Raw genomic sequence first — 26,862 nt, forward strand, 5'->3', positions numbered from 1 at the left:
AAGCACAATGCCAGAGAATCTGAATCTTCTTCGGGCTTTTGGGGGGGTTTTCTTTATCTTCTGGACAGCTTTTAACACAGCCTTAGTGGATGTGGTTGGATCGGAGCAGCAGATTCCCTTGTCTGTGTAAGTGCTTTCATGCTCTTGCTCTCAGGACCATGTTAAAGGATGAGAACTTGACTGCTCAAGTTCTTATCTTTTTGTGTTGCAGATATTTGACTGTTCAAGACACCTTTGCTCCTCTGTCAACTGTGTTTAAAGTGGTAGTCTATAATGTGCTCAGTGGTACTTTAATTTTATTGTAGGAGCAGGTGTTGGTGCAGTATGTGGCCACAGAGTCTTAGCTTAAGTGCTTGTACTTACTAAAGTTGATGCTGTTATCTTAACTCCTTCTCATGTGAGAATTTATCATTCAGAACGGTTCTGCTATTGTATCTGTTTATTTTCCATTCAGTGACCATGTGTGCTATATTGTGCAAAAGTGTGTTTCGGTGCAAGTTGATTCTTTAAACAGTGCAGGTTGGGTAGTTTCGTATCAGAGGCCTTACCTGAGCACAGCATCTAGTTTGTGCCTATACTTGAAGAGCTTTGCTCATCTTCTGCTGTGCTTATGTTCCTTAGTGAGCTCTTTAATGCAAAATTGCTAGGATCCTTCTGACTGCAGCTGAAGCTGTTATAGTCTGTGTTGCTTGCTATGACATGTGTATTACATTTCTTCCTGTTTCATTTTTTTTTTCTTCACAGTGTAAAGCTCTGGGCCTCGGCATTTGGTGGGGAGATCAAATCTATTGCAGCCAAGTACTCGGGTTCCCAGCTCCTGCAGAAGGTAAGGATCTCTTCAGTTGTAATAAGGAAGGTTTTAATAGAGAAAATGGAGGCAGATTTTGTTTTTAAATGAATAGGAAAGCAGTGCTGAACATGCTTTGGTCCAAGATCTATTTTTGTATTACTTACTAGTCCCTGATGACTCTTTACATTGCACTGCACTATCTGGAGAGTCCTTGATTATACTGGTATTTTTCTTTTTGGATTATTTTTTAATATCATTACGAAGTAAACTCCAACACTTTTATTTCTTGCAGTCTAGGCTTCAGCCTAGATTGCGGATATTTAATCTGTTTGCTGCATTGTGGTGATGATGTTTCTGTATAGAAACAGCTGCTTCTCGTGAAAAATGTTAACTTCATTCAGGGAGCAGAATTAGTGCATATTGTATTATTTTCACCCTGCGCTGTATGTACACAATTCACTGTATCAGGAGAAGGCGGCTGCGCTGTTGTTTGTCATCTCTGCAGTTTTTACAATCCCATTATTCCCCCAATCATCTCAACCCAGTGCTGGGATGTATTACATCATTACAGATAAGAGGAATGAATGTGGTTATCTTCTTGCTCAGCTGCACAGCTGGATAATAAGCTAGTGAAGTATTGCAAAAACTTGAGGAACTGGGATAAGTCTACATAATTGGGGCAGAGGGTAATGAGAAAGCAGATTTGAGTATTAGGTATATATCAGGAACTGTGTCTACTTGAATTTAAATATGCAACCTATAGTAAAGTTTGGTATCGTAGACGATTTATTTTTACAGCAGTTGCTGAAAAAAAAAGTATAATGAGGGACTAAACAGAATATGTTAAAGATTTTAAGACTGCGATTTTTGCGGTATTTAATATGTGATCCTCAAAATGCAATCTGGAAAAACATTGAGACATTCACTGACTACGGAGAAACTCATTCAACCCATATGTTAAATTTCTGCTGGCTTATTTAGATGTGGTTTTTAGTTCTGAGTAATGTTATTTATTTTTTTTTTTAGGGGGGCAGTCTGTTTATGAAGGAAATGATTCCTTTAGCTTGTAGCACTTATTTTGAAAGGCTTGTATATGTGTGAAATTATGTAACAGACAGTACATGCAGCAGTCCAAATAAAAAACTTACGCTATCCACGTAAAATGAAAACAACTGACTTAATAATTACTGAAGTCATGAGAGTTTCTTAGCAGTGTTTGTCTTTGCAGTGTTGTATGCCCAGGGCTGCAAAACATGGACTTCACTAACCTAAAATACAGAGCTGTTAAGAAGAAAAAAATATTTCAAGTTGCCTACTAGCTTTCAAGGCCATCAAATGGCTTCACTTCAATTTATTGATCAAACTTCTATTTTAATCTGAAAATCTGGACGTTCAGTATTTATAATACTTCTAGCTCATGTTTTTTGAAGTCTGTATAGATTTATATAATCACATTTTTGTACGAACTCCTTAAATTTATAAAGCAGATGGACCTTTCAGTTTTGATTAGTATCTAATCAAGTATTATTAAAAGGATTTAATTTTTTATTGGGCATAACAAACAGGTACCCATATTTAACTTTGGAACTGTTACATGCACAGCCATTTTTGCACTAGAATGACTTTAAAAATTAAATCTACCAGACACAGACAATCTAACTTTTACTAGAAAAATATGGAATATTCTGTGTGTTGCAGGGATGCTAAAATCCACAAAGAATCAGGATGAAATCCTTAATAATTCCTCTCCTCCTCACAGTAGATACTGCTGTCATCCCTTCTGTAATGGATCTTTTCCCTCTGAAGTAGAAAGATTTCTTCCTATTGGTTGTTATAATTGTAGATAATTGGAAGCTATTCATTTTACCTTTTCATCAGCATCCTTTTTATTTCACTAACAAACCTGTGCTCCTGTTTTTGAAGGTGGGCAGTGCATGTTCCTTTCAAGCTATCTTGATTTTGTTTCCTTTGTTATGTTATTTCATAATAGAATGAAAGAGGAAAGACAAAACACAAATTTGTCAGGTATTTAGAGCATTTCTATTTCTCTGCCACATCCCCTATTCATGTTTTCTTTTTCCTTTTTGGTTACAGTAGTTTTAGGAAATCTTTAGTGCTTTTTATTTAAAATTCAAAATGTCTCTGCCCTTTAAAGCTTGTTATTTTTTGCTGTTGATCATGGCAAATGAGCCTGGAGGACAGATGACTTTAACATGTTAATCTCTTTTATTGTTAAAACCTATATTCTTCTGTAAGCTTGTGTGGATAAAAAACTTCAAGATTTGCAAGTATTTTCAACATGCAAAGACAGTGGGAGAAGTTGTCATAATAATAATGGAGGCAGTAAGAGCTCTCAATGCAAACATCTTCCCTACTCCCTCCCCACTAGGCAGGCATTGAGAATCTATTTGGTATTTCCTGAGAGCTCTGGGTGATCCAAATCAATGTCCTAAAGTCAAGATTGCACCTTTAGAAGCAGTCTGAGGAATCTGTATTTTCTGATTATGAGTTAAACATCGTTAAACAAATGAAGATATAAAATGTGCGTATAATTATGTTTCTTGGCAGTATAGATTTCCCAATTACCAACGGCCTTGTAGTGCCATTTAGTTTAATAAAGGCTTGCTAAATGAAAAATTAATGTAAAGGTTACTTGATTCATTTTGTTAGAATATATAGTGAACACTACTTTTGAAGGAATGCATTTGAAATAAAGGCATGACTGACACTCTCTACTGATCAAATATTTTACACATTGTGTGATTTGACCCATACTAAAATTTCATTGACCAAATGAAGTTATGCGAGATACTCAGTAAAGCAAAATTTTGCCAGGTTGTAACTGTGAATATTGATTTAGATATAGCAATTCTTAAGTCTTGCTATACTGTGAACGCCAAATGAGTAACCATCATTGCTGTCTTCTTGAGTTTCAAAAAGATGTGTGAGAATATTTCTGACACTTCTTGAAACTATTTTTTTTTAAAAAAACACTGCTTACCTTAACTGAAAGTTTTATTATTTTATTGCATTGTGATGATCTTATCCAAGTATGTTGTTAAGAGTATATGAGGAAATACGATTTTTCCTGAAATTGACTTTAAATGAAATACAGACACTGTAAATAGTTCAGAAAATAATATTTCACTAAATAATTTTAGAAATTATGACTAGCATATAAGCAAAATTAGCACTTAAAAATATAGCTTTTAAATGTTCTACTATAATACTTGCTTTCAAAGTGAAGCAAGATGGTTCAGTGTTCAAAAAACACTACAGAAGAAAATAGGACAATATTATTCTTAAGTTATCTGATTTGTGGAGGTTTTACAGTTGTCATATAGATTTGGCAGCGTACAAGAAGCTTCCTGCTGCTGTAGAGGTATGCATGCTCTTCACCTAGTTAGCAAATACTGCTGGGGCCTAAGAATTACTTCAAATATTAATTGTCTCTTAGATGCTTGTATTTTTTCCTTAGGCTTCCAAAAGATATTTGCCCTATATGAATCTTGATGCTTCTTTAAAGTTCTGTGGTTTGGTTTTGGTGTTGGGTTTTTCTTGTTTGTTTATGTTGTATAAGATGCAAAGCAAGGGTTAGGTGCCAGGGAGATATTTTTCACTTCAGCAGCGACAATTAGAATTTTGGAGGAACAGGCTTTGGGGAATGCTGCTGTTCACATTACAGTGTCCGTGATAACAGTATGTTTTCAGTTCCATGCTGTTGCAAAATAAGAGCAGTAATGAAATGGAAGCAAAAAATGCAGGTGATATGCCTGCTGTTAATGTTAAAGATAATTGTTATTACACAGTAAGGCTTTCCTAATATGTATGGAGTGTCTGATTCTCTAAAAATGTGCTGGGGTCTATGCTTTCTCAGATTCTGTTAGAGGCCACCTTTTTTTTTAATACTCTGAGCTTTGATAATTCTTGATTTGGTCCTGACTAGTTGATACTATTTTATTGCTAATGTACATCAAAGTGTCTAACTGCAAAGAAACTTCTATTTATCGGTTCTGCCATACAGGTTTCTTAGGGCAGACAAGCTTGTTTCAGGCTCTTGGGTTTTTCTTATGTAAGTGTCTAAGGGAGTCTCTGCTGATCCGAGAGCTCCGACTGCCATCAGCTCGAGCAGCCTCTAGGCTGCATCTGCCTACTCCTTGCAGCTAATTCTTCATTGCGTTAGGAGTTCTTAAAGCATGTTTTTCAATCAGTATAGCATTCCTGTTTTTAAAGGTTCAGAATTGTGTTTTGTCTTACCTGACTAGATTTGGTGCTGTATCTTGTGAGTTACAACCATGGAAATGTCAGTGCCACACTAATATAACAGGGTGATTTAGATCAATTAGTATTCAGCTGGTGTATCTGATTCATGCAGTACATCTATCTTTAGTTTTAAATCATACAATAGTGACTTAAATTCTTAGAATTTTAGCCCAATCATCTTGACATTAATTGCTTTTTTTTTCAGCCTTATGTTGGCTGTTTCTTCTTTGCTTGAGACATGGTAAATACTGCTTTGAAGGAAGGGTCAGTAAGATTGAGGTGTGCAGTTTAAGGTATAGACATGGATTAGTTTCTTAGGTATCAATTTAAACTTCTGCCTGCTGAGAAATTTTAAAACTGCAAAAATAAATACTTTTTTTTTGTCTCTATCAAAACTAGGAGAAAAATGATCAGAAAACTGTAGACTTATGACTATGAGGAAAAAAGAAAAAACTAACACCACCGCTCCCTGCAAAATTCCCAAACCAACACCAACAACATCCCACCCAACAAACCAAAACCCAACAACTCCCCCCAAACCCAAAAAGCACCAGCCTGGTAAATTATGTAGAGCTTACAGATCTTTGAGTTACATAAATCACAAGGTCATTCTCCATACTGAACTAGTTACAAAGCTTTTCAGTGTGTTTGTTGAAGTATTTAATGTTATTATCTGCAGACATAAAGGTAAATTCTTTTGGATAGATATTGTAATTTCTCTTTGTTCAAGATAAGAATAATCAAACAGATTCGTATGTTACTATTGTATTAGGTGGAGAAACCTGCTGGGTCCAATACTAATTTTCAGGTAGCTTATTGATCTGTAAAGGAAAGTATCACAGTGCTATCAAACTTCCAATAGCGTGGTCTCTTTTTCTCAATAATGGAGAATAATTTTTTCTCCTTTCTTGTAGTGAAGTTCTGCTTTCTCTGAAGGCATTGGAACATTTTCTTTGCCTTTCGTGAAGTTAAAACTGCATCTTGAATGATGTATGGTCCTACTCTCATGTTCTGTTTGAATGTTATGGCAGGAGTAATAATTTCTTGGTGTTGGTAATGTTTTTAAAATGTAGTCTAAATCAGCCTGAATATCAATAATGTTTTATATTTTTCTTAAACTAAAAGGAAAACCTTGTTTTAAATTGTGGTGAATTCGTGCTCTTCAGCACTCTGTATTTTGCAGTATTTTCTGTGTCTTTCTGGGTTTTGCAAGCACAGCATGATTCTCTTACTTGTGTTATGGAAAGTAAATATGTTCTATTGTTAATATAGAATAGAAATATGAGATGGCTTCAGTAAGTTTATAATTCATGCATTACACTTTCAATAATGTCTTAATATGGAAATTATTGAGTGGACAATCCAACTGGAAAACATCAGATCGTGAAAGGAAATGAATGCCAATTCCCTTACTTAATGCATTTATGGTTGTTTGTCTTCACATCCTGTATTGGAAAATGCTTACGTTTCAAGGTTAAAGGAGCCAGTCTCCATGCAAATTATCTTGACAGTGAAGGTATGTAAAGCCCTGAATAGATGCCGCATTGTAGCGGTGATTCACTTTTAAGCAACTGCTAATCAATACTCTACACTTTCAAATGTCATTACTGTTCTGTAGGGTACAACTTTTTGTTGCTGATAATAAGTGGTTACACATTGTACAACACAAATTATATATTGATAGGATAGACTGTATTTTAGGTTGCTGCAGAAGCTTCAATGCAAGCTCTTAATGAAATACTTTGATTAATATGTTGTTCGCATGAAGTTCCATTTTGGTTTTTTATGTATAATGCTTTTGTAAAATTGTGGGGATGTTTTCGTGAGCCTATTTAGTTCATTTGTTATTTAGTTCACTTGTAAAAACTTTAGTGCATTTTTAGAGTAAACGACAAAATCATTGCAAGATTTGTATTTAAAAAGCAAGACTGTGCAAAAAGCTTTTATTGTGGTTTTTTTGTTTGTTTGGTTTTTTTTGTTTTGTTTTGTTTTGTTTTTTTTTTGTTTGTTTGTTTTAAATATTAGTTGGAGTTGGGAAAGGTCTTGGACATCTTTCCAGAAGTGGTAAGTTTCAAGGACAGGTACTTACTGAAAAAGGCCGGCCTTCGTATCTCCTAGGACTTCACAGATGGAGTTATCCATCTTATAGCTGGTAACTACTGCACTGTTTCTGAAGATGATGGTATATGACATGAGGAGGTTGTGATTGGTTGGGAGAGACAGACACATAGGAGTGTACAGATGTTACAACCAGCATATTGAATTTAATCTGGGAATAAAATAGACAGTAGAATACAGAGCACAAGAATTAAGCTGTCATAAATCCTTCCTGCATCAGAGTTGACTTCAAGCAGTCTTTAGCAGGGTCTTAGCAGTAGCTAGAGCATCTTGGGTTGCTTGAATGAGCTGGGCTTAAGTCGACAGTAGATGGAAGTCAAGTTTAGAAGAAAATAATTTGTTTAACTGGACAAAGGTAAAATAAGGCTATTTCATCATTGGTGCTCTTTGAGAAGGGAGAAACAGATTTGAATTCATAGTGAAGTTAGTATGAGGTGCCTGACTGTATGTTTGAAATGATCTGGATTAAAATCTCAGACAAGCCTACTGGTGACGTGTGTGTGTGTTTTAAATGTATCTTCAAAATTGGAGTGCCTGAGCAACACCCAGTGCCAGGCAAATTTTGGGAAGGAGATGGTGGTTGAGGCAGCGAAGGTGACTGCTTGTTGGAGGACAGATATACTTAATATGCTTTGCTGGATGCTTTGCATAGAGGTACGATTTTCATTTCACACACATGAGGTTCAGATTTATTTCCTGGAAGATCCCTAACACAGGAAAAATGCATTTTTTCCAGAAGACTCTTTTAAAGCCCTATGAGAAAGCAGATTACCTTAGTAAGAGTTTTGGAGGCAGAGATGGGCAGAATTGCTGCGTCTGCTTTTAGAAGAATTTACGTAAGTAGACATTTGCAATCTTGTGTAGATGCCTTCAGAGAGACTGAACTCTTGCACTGTCTTCCTGTTACGCTTGATGTTTCCTGTTTGCTAGGAGCACAGATTTTTCTCTTGTGTCACTTTTTACAGTGTTTCCTTTTGCATTATTGCAAGCAGGGTTTATTCTTGCTTCTCTCCCTATTGGTTGGTAGATTTTTCTTTTTCTTTTTCTTTTTAATCCTCCCTCCCTTCCCCATCAACTCCACCCAATTGTAACCTGTTACAGATGTGATAAGACACTGGGTTACAGAAGTTGTCATCAGAGGAGGTCACGGATTCCAGGTGTTCTTGCTGCTTCTGATATTTGTGGCTACTGTGAATATACTAAAGGATAAGGAATGTTTCATCCTCAAATTCATCCGATCTGACACATTTTACCTGCTTTCTGTTTCTGCCATTTTTTCTGGTAAAATAACTGTTGTGGCTATCTTTAATCTATGTTGAGAGCTGAGAATTAACTGGAAACCTCATATATGATAAAGCATATGTCAAATCCATATTTATGACACAAGAAATGTTCTGAACTATAGACACTCTTTAAGGTTTCTTATGCTGTACAGACAGAGGGGGACAGTCCTGAATTAAAAAAACCCCTCATTTCAATGTCTGATGCAGACAAGTATGCTGCGTGAAAGAGACAAAGACCTTCAAATAAGGTAGAAAAGTGGAGAGGGAAAAAACTCCAAACAACAACGACAAAAATATATTTCCTTGCAAACTGAGGAAGAATGTGTGAAGAAATGTAAATGGGGCAGGGGAGAGGGAAGAGAGGAAGAACTACAAGGTTTGTTTCACTAGACAGGGATTTAGTGCCATGGGCCAAGCTGTGCCTTAGCAAAACTAGTCAAAACTTGAAATATTGCAACAGTCTTCACGTGCAGAAGTCCAGGAAGAAGAATAAATGTGTTACCTATATCCAAAGTAGATGAACAAGAACTGTCATTATTGATGTACAGATTGGCTAGTTAGTGTTGTAGTGTGTTTTTTAAAAATTCATCTATTTTTTAATTTCTTTTTTTGTTTGTTTGCTTTTCCTCCACTTTATAAGTACATAGGTAACAGAGCTTCACAAGGGCTCATAAGACAGTGTTACATACCAATGAGAGAAGGAAATGGTTGATTAGATGTAAACTCCCGATTCTTTCCTTAGGTACTTGCCACATGTTCTAATTGCTTTGCTATCAGCAGTTGTTGGTATTTAGTAAAGTTTGTTCTTAACTCTTCATGCTGTTGAAAATAGTTCTTCCTAAGCACTACTTATGCTGAATTTTTGCTTTTTTAGATAGAGCCTGTTCCATGGGTTTGATGGAATCATCAAGGCACATAGGTTCTGGCAATGACTCTTAATCCGACGTGTGTGTCAGGTGGTTGCTTAATAGCCATTTGTTCTTTCTGTTGAGACTCCTGAAAGAACAATAAAGAGCTAAACCAAAAAAATTCATTAAGGTGACCAAAACAATTTCTAAAATATTACTACAGAAGGTGTTATCTTTGTCAGAGTACTTCTGCCTTTTCCTGTGTGTTGCTCTTGCCTTCCTTAATTTGATGTTGTTTAAATGTTGTCTTTTGTTTCTCCTTTCCGAACCACCTTATTTATATTATTTTTGAATCTTTATGGTTTAAAATGGGCAGGTATTCTAGAAGGAAAAGTTTTCTTCTGAGATGGATGCAAGAATTTTGCATAAATCAGTTTGCAGTACAGGAGGCACTTAAAAATATAGTTATTACTATTTATCCTTCAAACTAGATTCTGAGATCTTGGAGCACCCAAGTTAAGGAAATAAAAGATGCAGGAAAAAGTTGTTCTCAGATCCACTAACAAAACAAAGAATAGGGTTATATGATCTAGTTTATAAGATTGGGGATATAACATGAGAAGTCTCTGTGTGGGATTCATTCTGTGTACCAGGGCTTAATGTGTGGTCTCTGTTGCTTGCTTATATGTGTGACTGACAGTAGTTTCCTTCTTGAAACTGTGTTTGTAGTTTTTAGGGAAGAGTGGAAATTATTTGTGTCTAATGGCCTTATGAAATGTTTTCCTCTGGAGTACTCAAAAGGTAAATTTTGACAGGCTTCCTGAATTTCGTGCAGTTGGCAGATTGTATCTTATGTTAACACTGTTCCTTTATAATGTGCAAGTTGAGTAAATCTCCAATACAGTGATAATGAATTTATAAATTCTAATTGTACTCTTATAACTGAGGCTTTTGTGTTTGGCACTAATGACTCAGCAAAACTGGTTCTGGACCAAAAAATGTCTAATCTTCCCCCATTGTACAACTGTCTTACTCTCCTCCACTATGGGACTCTTTTTAGTAATTTCTGTAATTGTGGAATAATTCATTTTGGATGAAGATTCAGAAAGTCTTTTAACTCAACTTCCTGCTCAAAGTGAAGGTCAATGTGGAAATGAGAACAGATTTCTTGGGGCTGCTTAGAGTCTGATATTCAAACCCAAGTCTAACGCTTGACTTGGGATGAAAAGTTACTTAAGATGGAACCTCCCATTTCAATTTACGGCTGCTGGCTGTCACTTCTACTGTGCATCTCCATAAATAGTCTTGGTTCTTCCTCCCTCTAACCTCCTTGTAGGTATTGGAAGCCATGATACTTTGTCATGGCAGGCTTCTCTAAAGCCCCAGTTATACATATTATACCATCTTTTATTTGCTTCATCAGCTTCTTGACTCTTTTCTGACCTGTTCTTTTAAAATAGTTTGCACTACAGTTACAGGCTCTTACACTGAACTCTCTGCTGTTTAATACTCAAGTGCGCTTTTTTACACAGACACTCTTATTCTCACAATAGGAGTATGTAACTGTTCTCATAATTACAAAGTCTCAAGAGTAATTTCTATTATGTTGATTGCATGAATTGGAATTTTTATTTTTTTGTTTGATTTGTCGTTGTAACACAGGAAATTAACTTCTAATCTGGGGCCAAACCAAACCCTTTAGCTCTCAGTTGCTTCACTAGCTATTTTCTTCTACTATTTTTGTCAGCCACAGTATCTTAAGTGAATTTAGTGTTATATGGAAATTGTCAGCTGGTAGAAGTTTTCATGTCTTATCATTTGTTTTTACTTTTACAGTAGCTCTCAAGGATTTTCATGCTTTTATACCCAAACAAGGATTTGACTTGCTTTAGTAAAAAGCAGGAGTCAAAATTATGCAGTCAGAGCATCTCTAGCCGGTTAGATAAAAGCTCTGTGAAAATGCTGTTTGGAAGTCATTCTAAAAACTTTGGTCAGGGCCACAATGTATAGTGTTCCTATTGTTCTTCTAGGTAATATTTTAATGTTTGGCTATTTAATATAGTCCAAAGGCTTGGTCTCAAACTATCTAAGTCACTAATTTTGAAGACACAAAAAAAGATCTACATACTATGGGTACTAAAATTTGATGTGTTGGGAACACATCATTGGTCACAAAATTAGATAATTATCTTCTAAAGTGACAAAGCTTTGAGGATGAAAAGCAGGAATATTCAAACTTCAGCTTTACCTTGAAGCTAAATGACTATCATTTTATGACAGCTGTGCAAAATGTATGACTGCCGAGCTGTTTGTACATGATGCTATCGTATCACATTAATAGAAATTTTCACTGATAATGAAAGCTGGTAGGAGGCTAAGAGTAAGGCTTTATGTTATGACTTGCAGCCATTGACTATCTGCATCCAACAGATTTATTACCCCCTACGCACATAGTGCCTTTTACAATGTTTTCTGCCATTTATTCAACAAAGTGCAACAAGAAAAATATTATAGATGGCATGGTACAAAAAAACTCAACAACTCTGAGTACTCACTTCACACTTCAGGCTTCCACCTGTCATTATCAACTGCAAGGCACTTTCACTGTAAAAGTAAAGATGAGTTCTGACATCTGGCTGGAGATTGCCATGAAAAACACTGTGTGACAGGAGGAGGGGAGAACATGAAAGAAAACAGAAGAGTTTCTGTTGGCCAACTTAGATTTTAATTTTCTTGTTAAAACCAAGGCAGCAGACTGAGATTCAGATATATCTGGCTTCTTGTCCTGTGTCTGTGATAACTTCCTTGTTGGTCTGTTTAGGTCATGTAATCTTGGTGGCCAAAATTCAATGAAGGCCTTAAACATGGTATTAACTTAACCTGTAATATCACCCATGCAAATTTGGCACTTGTGGCAGTAGTAGGATTTCATCCAGCATGCCAGAAGCTTTGAATTGAAAGTTAAATTGCAAGGAGGATTCTTCCCCACAAACAGAGGCATCTTTGCCTAATTGTTCTGTGTAAAATGAGCCTACAATATACTGCATTTTTCCTTAAATTTCTAATGTAATTGTTTGGATCAGGAACAACATTTTTTGTAGAATGTTTAGTGTATAGAGAGGATCAGGTGGTAAAAAACCAGCACTACCAAATGGATATGGAAGTAAAGTGCATGGAATGGATCAGCTCTGAGAGCTATGTGGCATTAAGTTTAATACATTTTAAAAATAAGACTTCTTTCGCTACTGGAAGGATAAATGGTTTCCTGTAACAGTCCTGAATAACTACAAAATTGATAGAAACCCTCTTATTTCTGCTATGGATATTTAGTATCTGTAATTGGGATTAAATCTCCTTATAAAATTGTGCTGGCAAGTGAAATTGAACCTTCTCTTGTCAGAGAGCTAATTCTTCCTATGCTTTGAATACAAAGTGATATCCTATGCTAATATTGGTAATTTTCAATTTTGCAAACATTTTCTTCTTTCCCTTATATGATTTTTTTTGCACCATGGTACTTCTTTCTCACTATGCATTTTCCACGTAACCATAGTTCTGCGTTACTTTTTCCCCTAGATTCTTCAGACTGACCTTATGTTGCTTTCTTCCAAGTGAGATCCAACCAATGAAACTCATTGCAGAGTCAAATTCACAAATGTCAAATGCAGTTAAATTTGGAATCAGACAATTTTCTTTATCCTTCTATGGGCAGCTGATTATTTCTGTATATTGCAATTAGCATAGAAATTTATTTTCTATGTGTACTTTCTCTGTCCTTCTCTGTTCTCCCACTCGTTTATAGCCATTACTTTTTCCTCTGGAAATTTTTACCATTCATATATTTTTTTCAGTGCCTTGAGCAAATGTAATCATAATGCTGCAGTGAGGATCTGGTCAGCTGGATAAAAATATACAGAAATAAAATGAGTAATGGCTTAATAACACTCTAATACTTAAGAATGGGGAAGGTTATGCAAATACAAGTGCTGTTCGTAAAATCATATTTTCATTGAGCTATGATGTTTGAACCTTTAAAAGGAAGGATAAATAGATTAGGAATCTACTGGTGTACCTTACACGTTGTGAACATTATTGGGAAGAGAAGGTGGTTATTTCCTCAGTAACAACCAATATACTTGGTTGTACCTTGGGTGGTGTGTTCAGGAAGCATGGGGGCAGGTGAAACAGGATTCCCTCCGAACTTAAATGGAAATCTTGTGTCATAGCAGGGGAGGCAAGTGTTACAGCATCTTTCTGATGATACAAATTGCAGGAGGAGCTCAGTAGCAGGAATGGAATGTGTTGAGAGCAAAGTAGCAGAATGACTGAAGAAAGTGATGTGGTGGTTTTTGGTTTTGTGTGTGTGGATTTTTTTTTTTCCTCTCCTCCTCTCTGTAGCTCAGTAAAATTGGAGAATATGTTTGTATGAAATACAGTTAATACCTGCATTTTGGTAATAATGTTTCATCAAATCTATTAAATGAATAATTTTCATATTAAAAATATATACACCATAGTCAGAAAGTTAAGTTTGTTATTTTCAAAATGCATGAGTACCACATTATTTCTAAACTTTGTCCAAGAACTAAAATTAAGAGGAAATTATGTGCTAAGAAGTGTAAATTTCAGTTCAGGAAATTTAACTCTGTATTGGTAATGACATAATTCTGACTTTTGTATTTGTCTTCCCAGGTGCTTGAAATTTGAATACTTTATATTTTTTTTCTTTTTTAAAATTTGTTTGCTCTGTTGAAGTCCTTTATTCTGTACAGACCCTGTGTAATAGGAGTAGAGTTTAACTACATTAACAAGTTTCCAATAATACTGTCCAGTCCACCTTAAGCATGTTATTAATGTAAATAAATGTTTATTCAATAGAACTTCCTCAGCATTACAAGATGTCTGGGGAATTTTGTCTGAAAAAGGATGATAGAAAACAGCATTATATAGAATTATACCAACACATCTATCTATGTGTTGGTATAATTCAAGTGTTAACATATAGAATTATTCATATATGTCCCTATTTATCTGATTGCACACTGGTTATTTATCTCGGTTTATAAATGTACAGGAGTTGTAAACTGAAAACTCTAATTATTCTGAATATCATTTATCAGACAAAACCAGCTGCTAACTCAGCTCTTCTCAAGAATCTACAATAAAATGCACAACCTGAAAAATAGTGTAGGGAAAAGTACAAAATTCCCATTTTTCAAATAAATCCTCTATGCCTATCAGATATCTTCCTCTCAAGAGGAAGAAACCTATGACTTTCTGGTATGACTGGAAGAGCAACAAATCTGGGCAGATTGTACTGTAGCTTGCGTTGCTTGAACTTCATTTAAAGCAAAGTTTTCAATATTATTGGACAACTCTGTAATTGGGTAGAGATGATCCTTTCACATCTTAGTTACTGGTTGAAATGTCAATATATTTGTTGGCTAGCTGTTGAAATCATTACATCAAATTAAATAATGCTCCTTCTGCTTTAGAAGCTTTCAAAAAACCTGCAGACCTGTTTTGGCTCCTGACCTATTAATTGACCTTTTGCAAATCAATTCTAATATACGTCTGATTCTGTGTTTATAAAGATGCAGAAAATTATGCTTACTGTCTGCAGCTTAAAAAAACCAAGTTTTGATGACAGCTTGTGTGTAAAATTTGCTTCTGTAGGCTCTTTTTTTTTTGTAGGCTGTTTTTAGTTTTATTGTGGTTTATGTTGTTGTAGAGGTGGCTTTTTTGTTTGTTTGTATAGGGTTTTTTGCCTTTTTTTCACATATATTGATGTCAAATATCACTTACGAGTATGTATTGATGAATGATTGATCTAGTTGACTGAACAGGTTCATTTTCTGCAACTTCCCATATAGTAGCAGTGCTGTCAAAAAAGAACAGTCTTGGAGTCTGGATAATATAGCATCTATTTCCAAAGATTTAAGACCTTGAATGACAGGATTAACTTTATTATTTCAGTCTCATTTAAGAGTAAACTAATTCCCTCAATATTTGAATTCACATCAGTTCAGGAACAATTGAGGCAAATGCAGATGAGAGTTAATTTGCTTACTGATATGAATGGCACCACTTTAGTAGTCTTGTGCTTCATGCACACATAAGGTCATTTTTGGTAACAGTATGCATGCCTTTACTGAAAAGTACTTGCATAATGTGTGAATTAGCTCCAATATTGTAAAAGACTAGCTGATTTTGTGTTGACTGTTTAGGGCTTAAGTCATAACTGTTGAGGAGAAATGATGGAAAGAAGAAAACTGAGGAAAAGAATTGCTGCTGGACTGGCAGCTCATTAAGGTAGATGCAAGTAAAACAAGAAAAAAAATCCATGTATATCTAGTATATATGAGTAAATGAGTGTTTACTATGATTGTATGCCACCTTGCAAGCCTTTAAACCAGTACTTAGAAAGCTGACTATTGCAAATCCAATCCTTTTGCAATTTATACAATCTGGAAGTTTTCTTTTATATTCACTGTAATAATACACAGTAATGAGACTGTTAACTGTAATGAGACTGTATTCTGTTAGAAAAGAGGTATAGAATTTTTGAGGGTGCAATGTTCTTTAGACTAGAAAAATGTTACAGTTTAAATATGAAGAGCAATTATAAATCTCCTTGATGGCTTCACATTAAGTCAAGCTGCAATTTATTTTACCTGCAAAAGTGTATGTACTTGCTGATTTTTAATTTTTGTCCTTGGTGGGCAGGAGGTTAGAATTGAAAGAGGGCTTTCAATTTCCTTGTTTAATTGCCTAAAAAGAAAGGTGGAATAGAATCCCATTTCTTGTAGGTGAACAATAAAATAAGATTCTCTCACCTAGTGATTTCAATATGTGCACTCCCTAATTCTGGCAATCCTTCTGTGGCACTAGCTCTTCTCCTTCATTATGTCGTGTATGAGGAATTGCTTTTTTCCAAACCCACAAAAAACCCACAAACACCCCAAACCCAACAAACCATAACCCTCAAAATCTTAGAAAATCTTGCATTAATTTGTGTGTGTTATGGAACTCTATAAAGCATTATAAGGTTAGAAAAAAGAAGATACAAGAAGTTAGAGGCATTTTAATGCACCTTGTTGTCTGAGATTGTGAAATTTATCACTAGTGAGTGTTGTTGATAATGTGTTTCCTCCATCTAAATAATCCTTAAAAATCAAATAATAGAACTGTGATATGATTCCAACTTTGGATAAGGATTACAGGGCTAACTATTTATTTATTTTTGTAGCCTGGGTAACCACATTGTTGGAGAACAAGAAAAAAGCTGTGATAGAAAAACAACCCTGTACAGATTCCCCACCCTCCCAAGTACTCATTATACATTCAAGGATCGCTCTACCTGGGCAGAGATAAAAATACCCAAGTACTGCAGCAAGATGTTGTTGCAGGTGGTGTCTGTCCAGGCATGGAAAAAAAAAATCTCCTTCATTCTGGTCTTTCTAGAACGTGGAGTAATTGTGAAGATAGATTTGCTCTGTTTGTGCTATGTAAGTATTAGCAGTAGTCCATTATGAAACATGGAAGTAAAGGAAAAAGAAAAAGGCAGTAGGTGAAACTGGACACCATGGTTCATTGTACTAGACAAGCCAAGTCTCTGCTTCTCTGACCTTCTCAGAACAGGGGTTTTTTATGTTTTGTGCTTTTTTTTTTTTTTCCTTCCTCCTTTAAGATGTCTTCTTTACCCTTTGTTGACCTTTCAAAGGAAAGTTCCTTTGCATTTAAAAATATTCTTTGGAACTCACTTACTGAAATATGGTTGCATAGTTGGTTTTTTATTAAAAAAATAGATTATTTTTAAGTTAAGCTGCTTGAAAAATTGTTTTCCATGCATGGGGAAATGTTTTCTCTTTGCTTCTGTTTCTGCACACTGAAATCTTGTAAGCTTTTTCAGCAAAACTAACAATGATTAAAAAAACCAAACCAAAACAAACCCCCCAAACCAAAATATAACCCAAAAAACATTCTAGTTATTAAAACACACTGGGAAGGTTTTAATCAGCTTGATACAAGTATTTGGACTGCCTCTTAAAAGAAAAATACTGAATCTATTATTTAAAATTCTTCTACCTTTTAGCTCATTCATGGTGTTTCATTTGGGAGATAAAGTTAATTTGTTTTAAAGTGTATTATTTTAAACTAATAACAATGGCTCTTTAGCCTTATTTTCTTGCATGGCTCTGTTAGCTTAAAATATGTGGAGCCAGGTTTCCCTTTTTTAAATATAAATACCCAATGTTAATATGATTTCAAAACTAGAATTTGAAACTTGCTGAGCTGAAGGAGAAGGTAAAATCCAGAATATCTGACTTCCCTAAGCAGTAGCTCAGAGAAACATTTTGAGGTTTGATACGGCAAAACAGTTTCTAGAGGTAGTGCTAGCAATAGAGATAAAAAGAGTTTGACCTTTTTTCTTGCCTTGAGACAGTGGAAGAATATTAAAATGCTTTAACTACATATGTTTTATGAAAAGTACACCTGTGACCATCTGTATGCTTTTTGACGGAACTGTGTGCTCAGTGCCACATCTGGCTGGTGCTGCCTACTGAGCCAGGACCATGACTTGGCCAGGTTGGGCATGAGACTGTAGTGCAGCTCAGCTTCATGGTGACCTCTAGAGATCCGTTCCAATCTAGGGAAATATTTCTTGTGTTCTTTGCTGAGCTGCTATGCCTTGTACGTAAATGCTCATTCGGTGACAATTAAAACTGAAATAAACCACGCTAAACCATAAATATTAGAAAAGAAACTAACAAAATAAACTTTGGGGCAAGTTATTTCCCTAGAGTGTGCTGTGAAAGGGATCTTAGCTTTACATAGCAGCGTTTTTGTTTTTGTTTTTTTTTCTTTTTTTTCCCCAAAGTTTATTAAACTATTGAACACAGTAGTGATTAGGTACCTAAACCATGTACATCTAGCACCATGTTCAAATGGTATTTTAGTAGTGCTTATCTACTGTCTAGGGAACTGTATAGCCTAGAGCTGATACTATGTCACATGCTTGGCAGTAAGTAGTACTAAAAACCCTAAATGCTGAAAGTACTGAAAAATGTGAGGGAGACAAGAGAGCTCCCTTAGTCTACTCCTCACCCAGTATATTTTTTGTGGGGTATAGGTATATAAAGTTCTCATTTTGCTTTGTACACAGTTTAAACAATTTCAAAATAAAATAGAAAATTGTAAAGAAAACTTGTTCTGTGGAGCTTTCTTCCTACTAAGGTTTGGTGTGTAGCTGACCTCAGAGAGAAAATACTGGGAAAGGAAGCAGTTATAAACCAGGGAGTCTTCAGCAAATCTGTTGAGATTGCTTCTGAGGTGTCTTTTTGCCCCAAATGCAAAAAATTGAATTAGAACATATAGCAAATGCTCAAAGGGAAGTGATTTTTTAAATTTTAATCAAATTAAGATTAAATTTTAAGTTAAAGGCTCATTATTAATGACTTACTGCATTTTTTTTGATGTACACTGGCCATTGTGTGTCAGATATGTAGTCAAACGTGTTTCTGAAGATCAGTGGGTACTTGTTCCTCATTCCCTCAGCTTGCCTGTTCTGAAACTGAGGATAGCAGTGCAGTAAGGTGTAGGCTGTGGTGTTATCACATTTTTGAACAAGTTTGGAGTCAAACCTTGTGGGGGAAAACTCTCCCGTGGAATTGCCATAGTAGTTGAGAGCTATAATGTGTTGCACTATTTCGATTTATTTCAGATAAGCCGAAACATTTGGACTGTGTAAGGACTCCGCATCCCTAGCTCTTGAAGGTGACTTAGTTGTAGGTCATTTTGTGATCCTTTTTGATTTTATTCCTATTCTGAAAAATTTTAGCGTGGAGTCACCACTTTTTTTTGTATTTTGATTTATTTGGTATTTTCGCCTAGCTTCACTTTCACATCAAACTCTCTCTGTAAGAGGAGCATTGCGTGTGTAATAATCATCAATTTGTAGCTGGACTGTTCATGCCTAGCTCAGAGAGCCTCTTCTATGCTTGTTTTCAGGTCTGTTAAAGAAGTTCCTTTGCCCTGGGTTTCCCACAGCAGAGACTCAGGCATGGATTCCAGAAATTCCTCTAAAATAATTTATTTGCAAGGTACAGTGTAGAGCAGCTCCAGCTGGTGCCCCCTGAAGAGGGACCCTCAGTGGAAAAAAAGTTGGACAATTATATTCCCCCACAGTCTAATCCTCCACACTCTGTGTGTCAGTCTGGGCCAACTGCAAAACGAGAGTGTGGGGTCTCCCTGTTCTTCAATGAATCACTACCTTTTTGTCAGGTATGCTGTCAATCAAAGTTCTGACTTTCAGTTGCTATTTTGTACCTGCAGCTGGAGAAAATAAGTTATTAATAATAGCCAAAACATTCTTCTATTAGATGCTGTTCTGCTCCTTGACTTATCTCCAGGGATGCTGCTCACCTTATCTTCCAACTTGAAGGCTCTGCAGCCTTTTTACTTAATGAAGTGGAAAGTTTCACAGCTTGCAGGAGTTATGCTAAGTAAACTTATGCTAAGCCAATTCTATACAAGCAGTTTCTAAACAAGTTCTGTAAGAAGCAGTATACCAAATAATTCAATAAATTAAGGCAGTCCGTTCTCTAACAAGTACCAAAATATTCTGAAGAGAAATGACAAGAGGTATAGGTAAAATAAATAAAAATTCATAATATTTTTAGCCTTCAAACTTTTTCCTTTTTTTTCTGGGTAGGTGAAAACCAAGTAAATTCAAGTTTCAGAGAAAACAGATTAATATAAAATATTTACTAGTATATGGCTGGAGAAAATAAGGTTTCTTTTGCTGCTAAAAATTAAAACAGCATTTTTATGTGGCTGTCCTATCCACTGAATGATATTTGTGAATATCTATCTTATATGCGGGTGCCTGAATGAAAAAGTATTACATTTTGTGTGAAACACCTTTTTACTTGTCAGGATTTTTTTTCTCCAATTGCTTGCTTTCATTAGGAATTTGAGACTTTAATTTTAGAACTTTGTGGGGCGTGTGGAGAATTTTCTCTAATAGTTAAGTGCTTGTCTCTATGTCTAGGCATGGTTTTGTCTTTTTTTTATGTATTCCTCTTGTACACAGTTGGCTTTTACTTACTTGGCTGATACTAGGAGATAAACTGTGGGAGTGCCAGAAGGTATTAAGTGACTCTGGGAATCTTAGTTGCACTGACTGCAGTAGCACTGACAGCTTCAGCCAGGGATTGTTGGTATCCAGCCCAGTCTGTCTCTGAGCAGATTCTTACCTGGACATCACTACATTGAAGTCTTCATACCTGAAGTCAAATTAATGATCAAAAACCCCTTCAACCCTGCTTCTTTCTGAGTGAGCTGCTCAAAAACTTCCTGTGTTCATATTCCACTGTCTTATGTGTTTTTATATTGAACCTCTCTCATCTGGGTGGAGTAATAAGCAATAGACAGCTATAAACATGCAAATTACATTTGCAAACATGCAAAATGTCATTTTTTTTTTGTGCAAACAGATCAATATTTCATTTTCTAATGTTTTATTGATCTATTTTGACTACTCAAGATAACTCATGCTCCTCCTCCTAAGAGGATGCAAATTTTCAGGCAAATGATTCCATCTTTCAAGAAGTTCTCGGTAACCAGTGCCACATGCAAGCCAGACTTTTTAGCTAAGCTATCTTGTGTCAACTTTTAAAAATAAAGCCTTCAGCATTTCTTCAGTTGCCTGAGCATCTTCTGTCTATTATCTTTGCTTTTCTTTTTCTTTTTTTTTTTTACTTCCTTTTCAGTCCTGGCTAGTGGCTATGGAACTTGCCCATTTCTATCTTCAGTACAGTTTGCTCTGATTCCAATAGGATAACTGTCAATCTTTCTTCTCAAAGAAGCTATAGATTCAATAACTATGTCCATATAGGCTTATGACAGGCAGCCATGAGAGCGGCTGTGAGAACAGCACGGTCTGTGCTCCAATTCCCCTTCACGTGAGGGCTTTGGGAAGCAGCCTGAACTCCTGGGCAGCACATTGAGCTGCCGAAATCTGCTGTAGATGGAGCTGCCAGGTGTGCTCAGTCAGGTGACATCCTCTGTGGTCCCAAAGGCATTCTCCAGCTGTATTTCCAGGTTGCCTGTCTAGCGATCTGTTCTGAGGGCTTGTCAACTCTCCAGAGAACATCCTCAGTGAGTGTCAGGCATCGTGACCTCTGTAAGACAAGGTAGGTGCTTGTCATGAAGTTTGTCCTGATGTTCCCCCAAAAATTGTCACCTTTTTTTTTTTTATTTTTTCTCTAAACCCAGATACCCATTCAACCACTGAAGATTCTGATGACTTTGTAGGGTACAGACAAAACCTGATATACAGTTTGAGTCACTTATAACCACTTGTCTCTTTCCCTTTGTTTTAGTGTCACTGTGCTGATACATGAAAGTAACCTGCATCGCTATAAAATCCTGTTTCACACAATAAAATTTGCACTTTGTCAACACAAGAGAAAACCCAAATCTCCTGAAACTCTTACTTCTAAGATTTGTTACAGTTAGGAATAATTAAAATACCTTAAGGATATTCAATGTTGACTTGAAGTAACGGATTGTATAGTTCTCTTTTCCGTGGTGCTCAGCTTAACGTGTAGATGCTCCTTAGAGCCCTGATCCGTGTCATTAGTGTGTTATGGGTACTTTATTTCACCACGTCAGGAGAAGAGTTTTAATCTGATGCTCTGCCACAAGGCAAGGTATTTCAAGAAAATGTTACCTGTTACACTGCTACAGCAGACAAAAAAACCCCATTCTAGATCTGTAATAAGCTTTTATTAGCTTGACCTATTTAGTAGTTTTTCTTCCTTTTGTGACAATTTCTGTAATAGAGATTAGGAGAAGCGTCAGTTTATCACTGTGAAAATGATAAAGCAATTACACAGCCCTTTAAGGCATTATATTTTGAAGTTTTATGTTTAATGCAAGACTTTCTTCTAAGCTTAAAAAATTGAAGGAATTCTAGAAGTATTTTGAAAATGGTCTGGGGTTTTTCTGTGGAACTTTTCTCTTGCATTTACTGTTTTTTGTCACAGGATGGCAGCATGAGTAAGACCCTAAGAAGGTATAGCAGTGAGTCCTTTTTGACATGTTTTAAAGATTTGTACAGGGTTAGCTTTGTTGCTCTTCAGGGAGAAGGGTCAGGTAGAGTTTTGTGTCCTAAAGACTGTTTCCAATGCTTGTACATAATCGTGTTATTGAAATAGTAAACTATGAAGGGATGAAGTCATTTGCAAGATGAGGTTTCCATTCAGTTCAGGCTTTTTAAATAGTATGAACTTAACTTTCATATATTGGCCTTTTATTTTCCGGATTAGAATCCAGTGTTCATTTTGATCGTGCTTGTTTATGATTTGGAAATCTTTTGTTTGTTACTGGGTTACAAGCTTCTGTCTTGTGAGAGTGTTTCATAAAACATGCATCTGAAGCTGAAGCAAATGCCTGGATCCGTTAACTCTGGGGAACCTTAGCTCTTCTGAGAACTTTGTAGGCCAACCTAATTTTTTAAATTAGTTATTTGATCATTGGTTCAGCCAGGTCCTGAGGAAGAGCTTTCATGTATTTACTAGTTTGTTTAGGATAGCTACTACTGCTAGATAGCCCCATGTTGGGTACAATGATTGTATCTTAAAAATATACCACATTTCTAAAAATAAACCTGACCCTGTAAATCTTCTTAGCTGAAAAAGCACCTGTATTTCAGATTAAGTGATTCCTGAAAGCATACATATGTGTTCTTGTTGGAATGATAAAGGACTCAGCATTCTGATTGAATGTGAATCACGCAGAACCATTTATCACAGAAACAAGCCTCCTTATATATGCAACTATATTATAATCACGAGTCCACGCTCCAAGCATGGATTCGCTAAATGAGTATCATGGGCTGTCCATGCGCTGGAGTCTCACTGATGATACGTCTGATGATTCACGCCATGCCAGGACCCCACTGATTGAGGAACGCCCGTCTTTCTCACAGCAGATTCTGTTCTCAGCTTCTCGAAGCAGCCTTGAGATTCCTTTGAGCCAGACTAATTCAGCAACAAATCTTTATCTACCAAAACCCCTCCACATGTTCTGATTTGTACAAGATTATGCATCAGCTTTTCTTGCCACCCATTGCTTTAATCCTTGAAACTGTTGGTTTTAAAAGGTGGAATATGAATGGAGGGAAGCTGCCTTCTCTTTGTGACCTAATACTTCCAGACTTTATTTCTGTTGCTTAAATCTAAACTAAGTTTAACACCCTCAGTTTCCTCTGAATTATATTCTCTGTTGGTTTTGTGTCCTGCTTGACCATTATACTTGGGAGCTTTATAAATGAAGATTTGGACTCTCAACGCTTGTTTCAGCTTCGAGAGATATGAAAAAAAAAAAATCTTTTTCTTCTGCCTCTCTGCAATGTGGGCTGGATTCTTCTCTCTCTTTCCATAGATAAATTCAATACAAAGATCCTAGGATGCATCTTCACGGCACAGTGCTCTGCCTTATAGCAGTTCACGACTTGGGGACAGAGAGCGGTCTGGGTTTGCCTGTGCCTGCAGGAAGCAATTTCAGTCTGAAATAAAAACAGCATTTTTCATTGTAGTTATACAACTTCCAGAATAGCTGTGGCATTTACCGATTAAGCAAGCGAGCATTTTCAGTGTTATGTCTGCAAACAGGAAAAAAAAGACTTGTCTTCTTGTACAGACTTTTCCCTTCTCATGATGTTTTTAGTCAGGGATGAATGAAGCAGATCTCCCTCTCTTTTTCTGAGAAACTTGGTGACATCTTAAAAAACCAAAACAAAACCAAAACTATTTTTTCTTTGCTTTGTGCTTTGGTTTAGGGGCAAAAACTTTGGAATGGGATTACTGCAAGCAAAAAAACAAGAGTCATGCAGAATTTTGGTATTAAATATGAAATGTCAGCTCTGTGTAGATCTTAGTATTTATTATGCAAAATAACTGCTTTCCCAGATAGCTATATAGCAGTAAAAGCAGAATGGTGCAATGCAACGGGTGGAGATATGTTTTTTTTTTTCTTTTTTGTAGGAACAAGAATTGTTGTTATAGGGCATTGCCAACAGAATGGGGGGAACTGATGAGGGGGTGTTACTTAGCATGAGTTTGGGGTGATATGCTAATATATCACTTAGTGTTGTTCTGCCTATGTAATCTCTTTCCTTGCAGACTTTCATATCAGATTTTCATTTGCCCTTGCAGATAATTCTGCTACAAACTACTAAGAGTTGTCATATCCTCTCACATAAAGCTACATCAACCACAAAGCTAACAATGTCTTTGATCAATGCTATGGTGTTTAGTAGTGGCTTTCCTTTGGGGAATTGCTGGCCCCTTTTGAAAGCATCAAAGAATTCTACAATAATCTCCAATCCTGCATCAAACCAAGACACCCCTTCAGCTGAAGCAGGCTCTGCATTAGCCCTCCAGATGCCATCGGTGCTAGTTCTGAGTCTACTGGCGAGTTCATCAAACAGCAGTATATTGCTTTTCTGCTTCTGCTCGGGATCTAAGCAAACTTGCTGTATAATGCTCCCAGCTGCCAGTAATTTTTAGAGGCTTTAACTATATTGCTCGCTATGCAGATTTACATTTACAAACTCTGTTACTTTGTCCATTTTATTCTGTGAGTGGTTCATGTCCTTCCTATTCATTTTCTGTATATCGAGTGTTATTTCTGCTCTAATTTGTTTGACATTCTTGCTAGTAGTATATTTGTATTCACAGAAAAATGTGAACAATTTCATCTATTGATGCTGTGCAATGTGCCTATTAGATATACAAGTAGCAGTTGAATATATCCCCCAGCCATTGTTAGGCCTCTTCAAATGATAATGTGGCCACGTTCCCCTGTGAGGCTGATGCAGCATGAGAATGAGTCTGCAATCTTCAAGGACCTGTATGTTGTGCTAGCAGTGACCAGAAATTGAAAGTAATTATTTCTATTACTTATGCAGTGAATAACAGAAACTATGTGTGGTTTCACTATGTTCATTAGTTTTACTTGTAGATCACAGCCATTAGCAAATCATACCAGTGCAGTTCAACAAGCTCTGTTGGGGAGCTCATCCCTTTTCCCATGATGGTATCATGAAATAGAGCAAAAAAGTATTTGGCTGTTCTCCAGACATTTCTATGTGAAGAAGTATGGAATCAACCAGAGAGCGAGTTTTCAAATCTCTAGTTATTCTATACTAACTCTTTCACTAAAAATGGCTTTGTACTGTGTAAGTTATTATGCAATGATGAAAATACATACACAAATCTTCTTATTGGCCTCTTTTTTTACAGAGCTACTTCAGCATATTTGGAAGAAGTACAAGCATAAGGAGATTTGCTTTCAATATCCCAGGAAAGTGAAATGGGGTTATTTTGCCCTTTTTGGTTAAAGATTCCGACAGTAATAAGTGATATTACATAAAGGGATCTCAGTGTAGCAGAACTAGAGAACTACAAAGTCCATGTTCTAAGATTCCCTTGAAAGCAAGAACTAAAAATGACAACTCATTAACATTTACTTCCTGAGCTAAATTTTAGGCAAGTCTGTGTCTTTTAACAGAAGTGACTGTATGGAACAGCAAGCATGTGGGAGTCCTCAGCAGGATCACAGTGCCCTAAAATATAACAATGAAAGGAGAAAGGAGACAAGTATCTACTAGTAATATATATGCTAGTGACTGAGCTACTTGATATAAATAGTTTAAATATGTCACAGTTTGCAAAATGGAACAACATCAACTTCAGTGGAATGTTAACCAGGCATCTTCTTTAGGCTTGTGTAGCTTCTTGCTCTTCAGAGAGAACTGGGGAAATTTATGATGCAGAGTTCTTGAAATGTTTGCCTTGATGTGATTTTAGTTTTGCAACCTATTTTAAAAATTATTTTGCAGTTATATATTTTCAAACGATTTTTTTTTTAGATTTTTATTTAGGTCCAGAAGTTGCTTTTTTAAAACAATCTACATTTGGAATTATAATGCTTTTGTTTCTAAATGAAAATCTTGAATTCAAGAGTCTCGTGTTTTGTCTTTTTGCAGTTTAATTTCTGTCAAACTGTGCAACATCTTTCATGTAATTTGAATTCGTGAGTTCTGACACTCATGACTGTACCTGTCTTTCAATTGATGTTCTATTGTACCAGAATAACTGAGTAATCAAATAGTAACTGTGAGTTTACACTTATTTTTTAGTACATGAGAGAAAACTAATATTTGCTTTGAAGACTGGGGAGGAAAGGTGATACATACAAAAGAGGTGTAGCCTGGTGCTGTCCCCCTGCCATTGTTTCTCTCTCCCCTCGTGGGTGTGAAATTGCTGATGATGACTGCTTGTCATGATGTATTCTGTCTTGAGACAGAAAAACAGAGAATCTCTTGGTTGGTATTATGGTGATGATTGCAGTTAATGGATGCCAGCTTCAGCTAGAAGGATTTTGTAGAAGTTATTTATTTCGGGTTATTAATTTTTTTCCTTATCTGTGTTGTGGATATGGGCACATTACTGTTTGTAAAGTACTTTCTGAAAATTGAGGTGGTGTT

At 36.1% G+C, this 26,862-nt stretch overlaps 1 protein-coding gene across 1 annotated transcript in view; it reads left to right on the forward strand.

Annotated features, from left to right (window-relative positions):
- Window positions 1–7: 7 nt before the first annotated feature.
- CACNA2D3 (calcium voltage-gated channel auxiliary subunit alpha2delta 3) overlaps window positions 8–26,862 on the forward strand; it is a gene marked incomplete at its 5' end in the record, with an annotated part of 422,930 nt that continues 396,075 nt past the window's right edge. Inside the window, 2 exons of the mRNA XM_080350552.1 lie at window positions 8–126; window positions 745–826. Of these exons, the coding sequence (XP_080206678.1) occupies window positions 8–126; window positions 745–826 (201 nt within the window). The remainder of the gene's footprint in view (window positions 127–744; window positions 827–26,862) is intronic.

The sequence above is a fragment of the Nesoenas mayeri genome (assembly GCF_963082525.1).
Source record: "Nesoenas mayeri genome assembly, chromosome: 10".
NCBI classification, from domain to species: Eukaryota; Metazoa; Chordata; class Aves; order Columbiformes; family Columbidae; genus Nesoenas; species Nesoenas mayeri.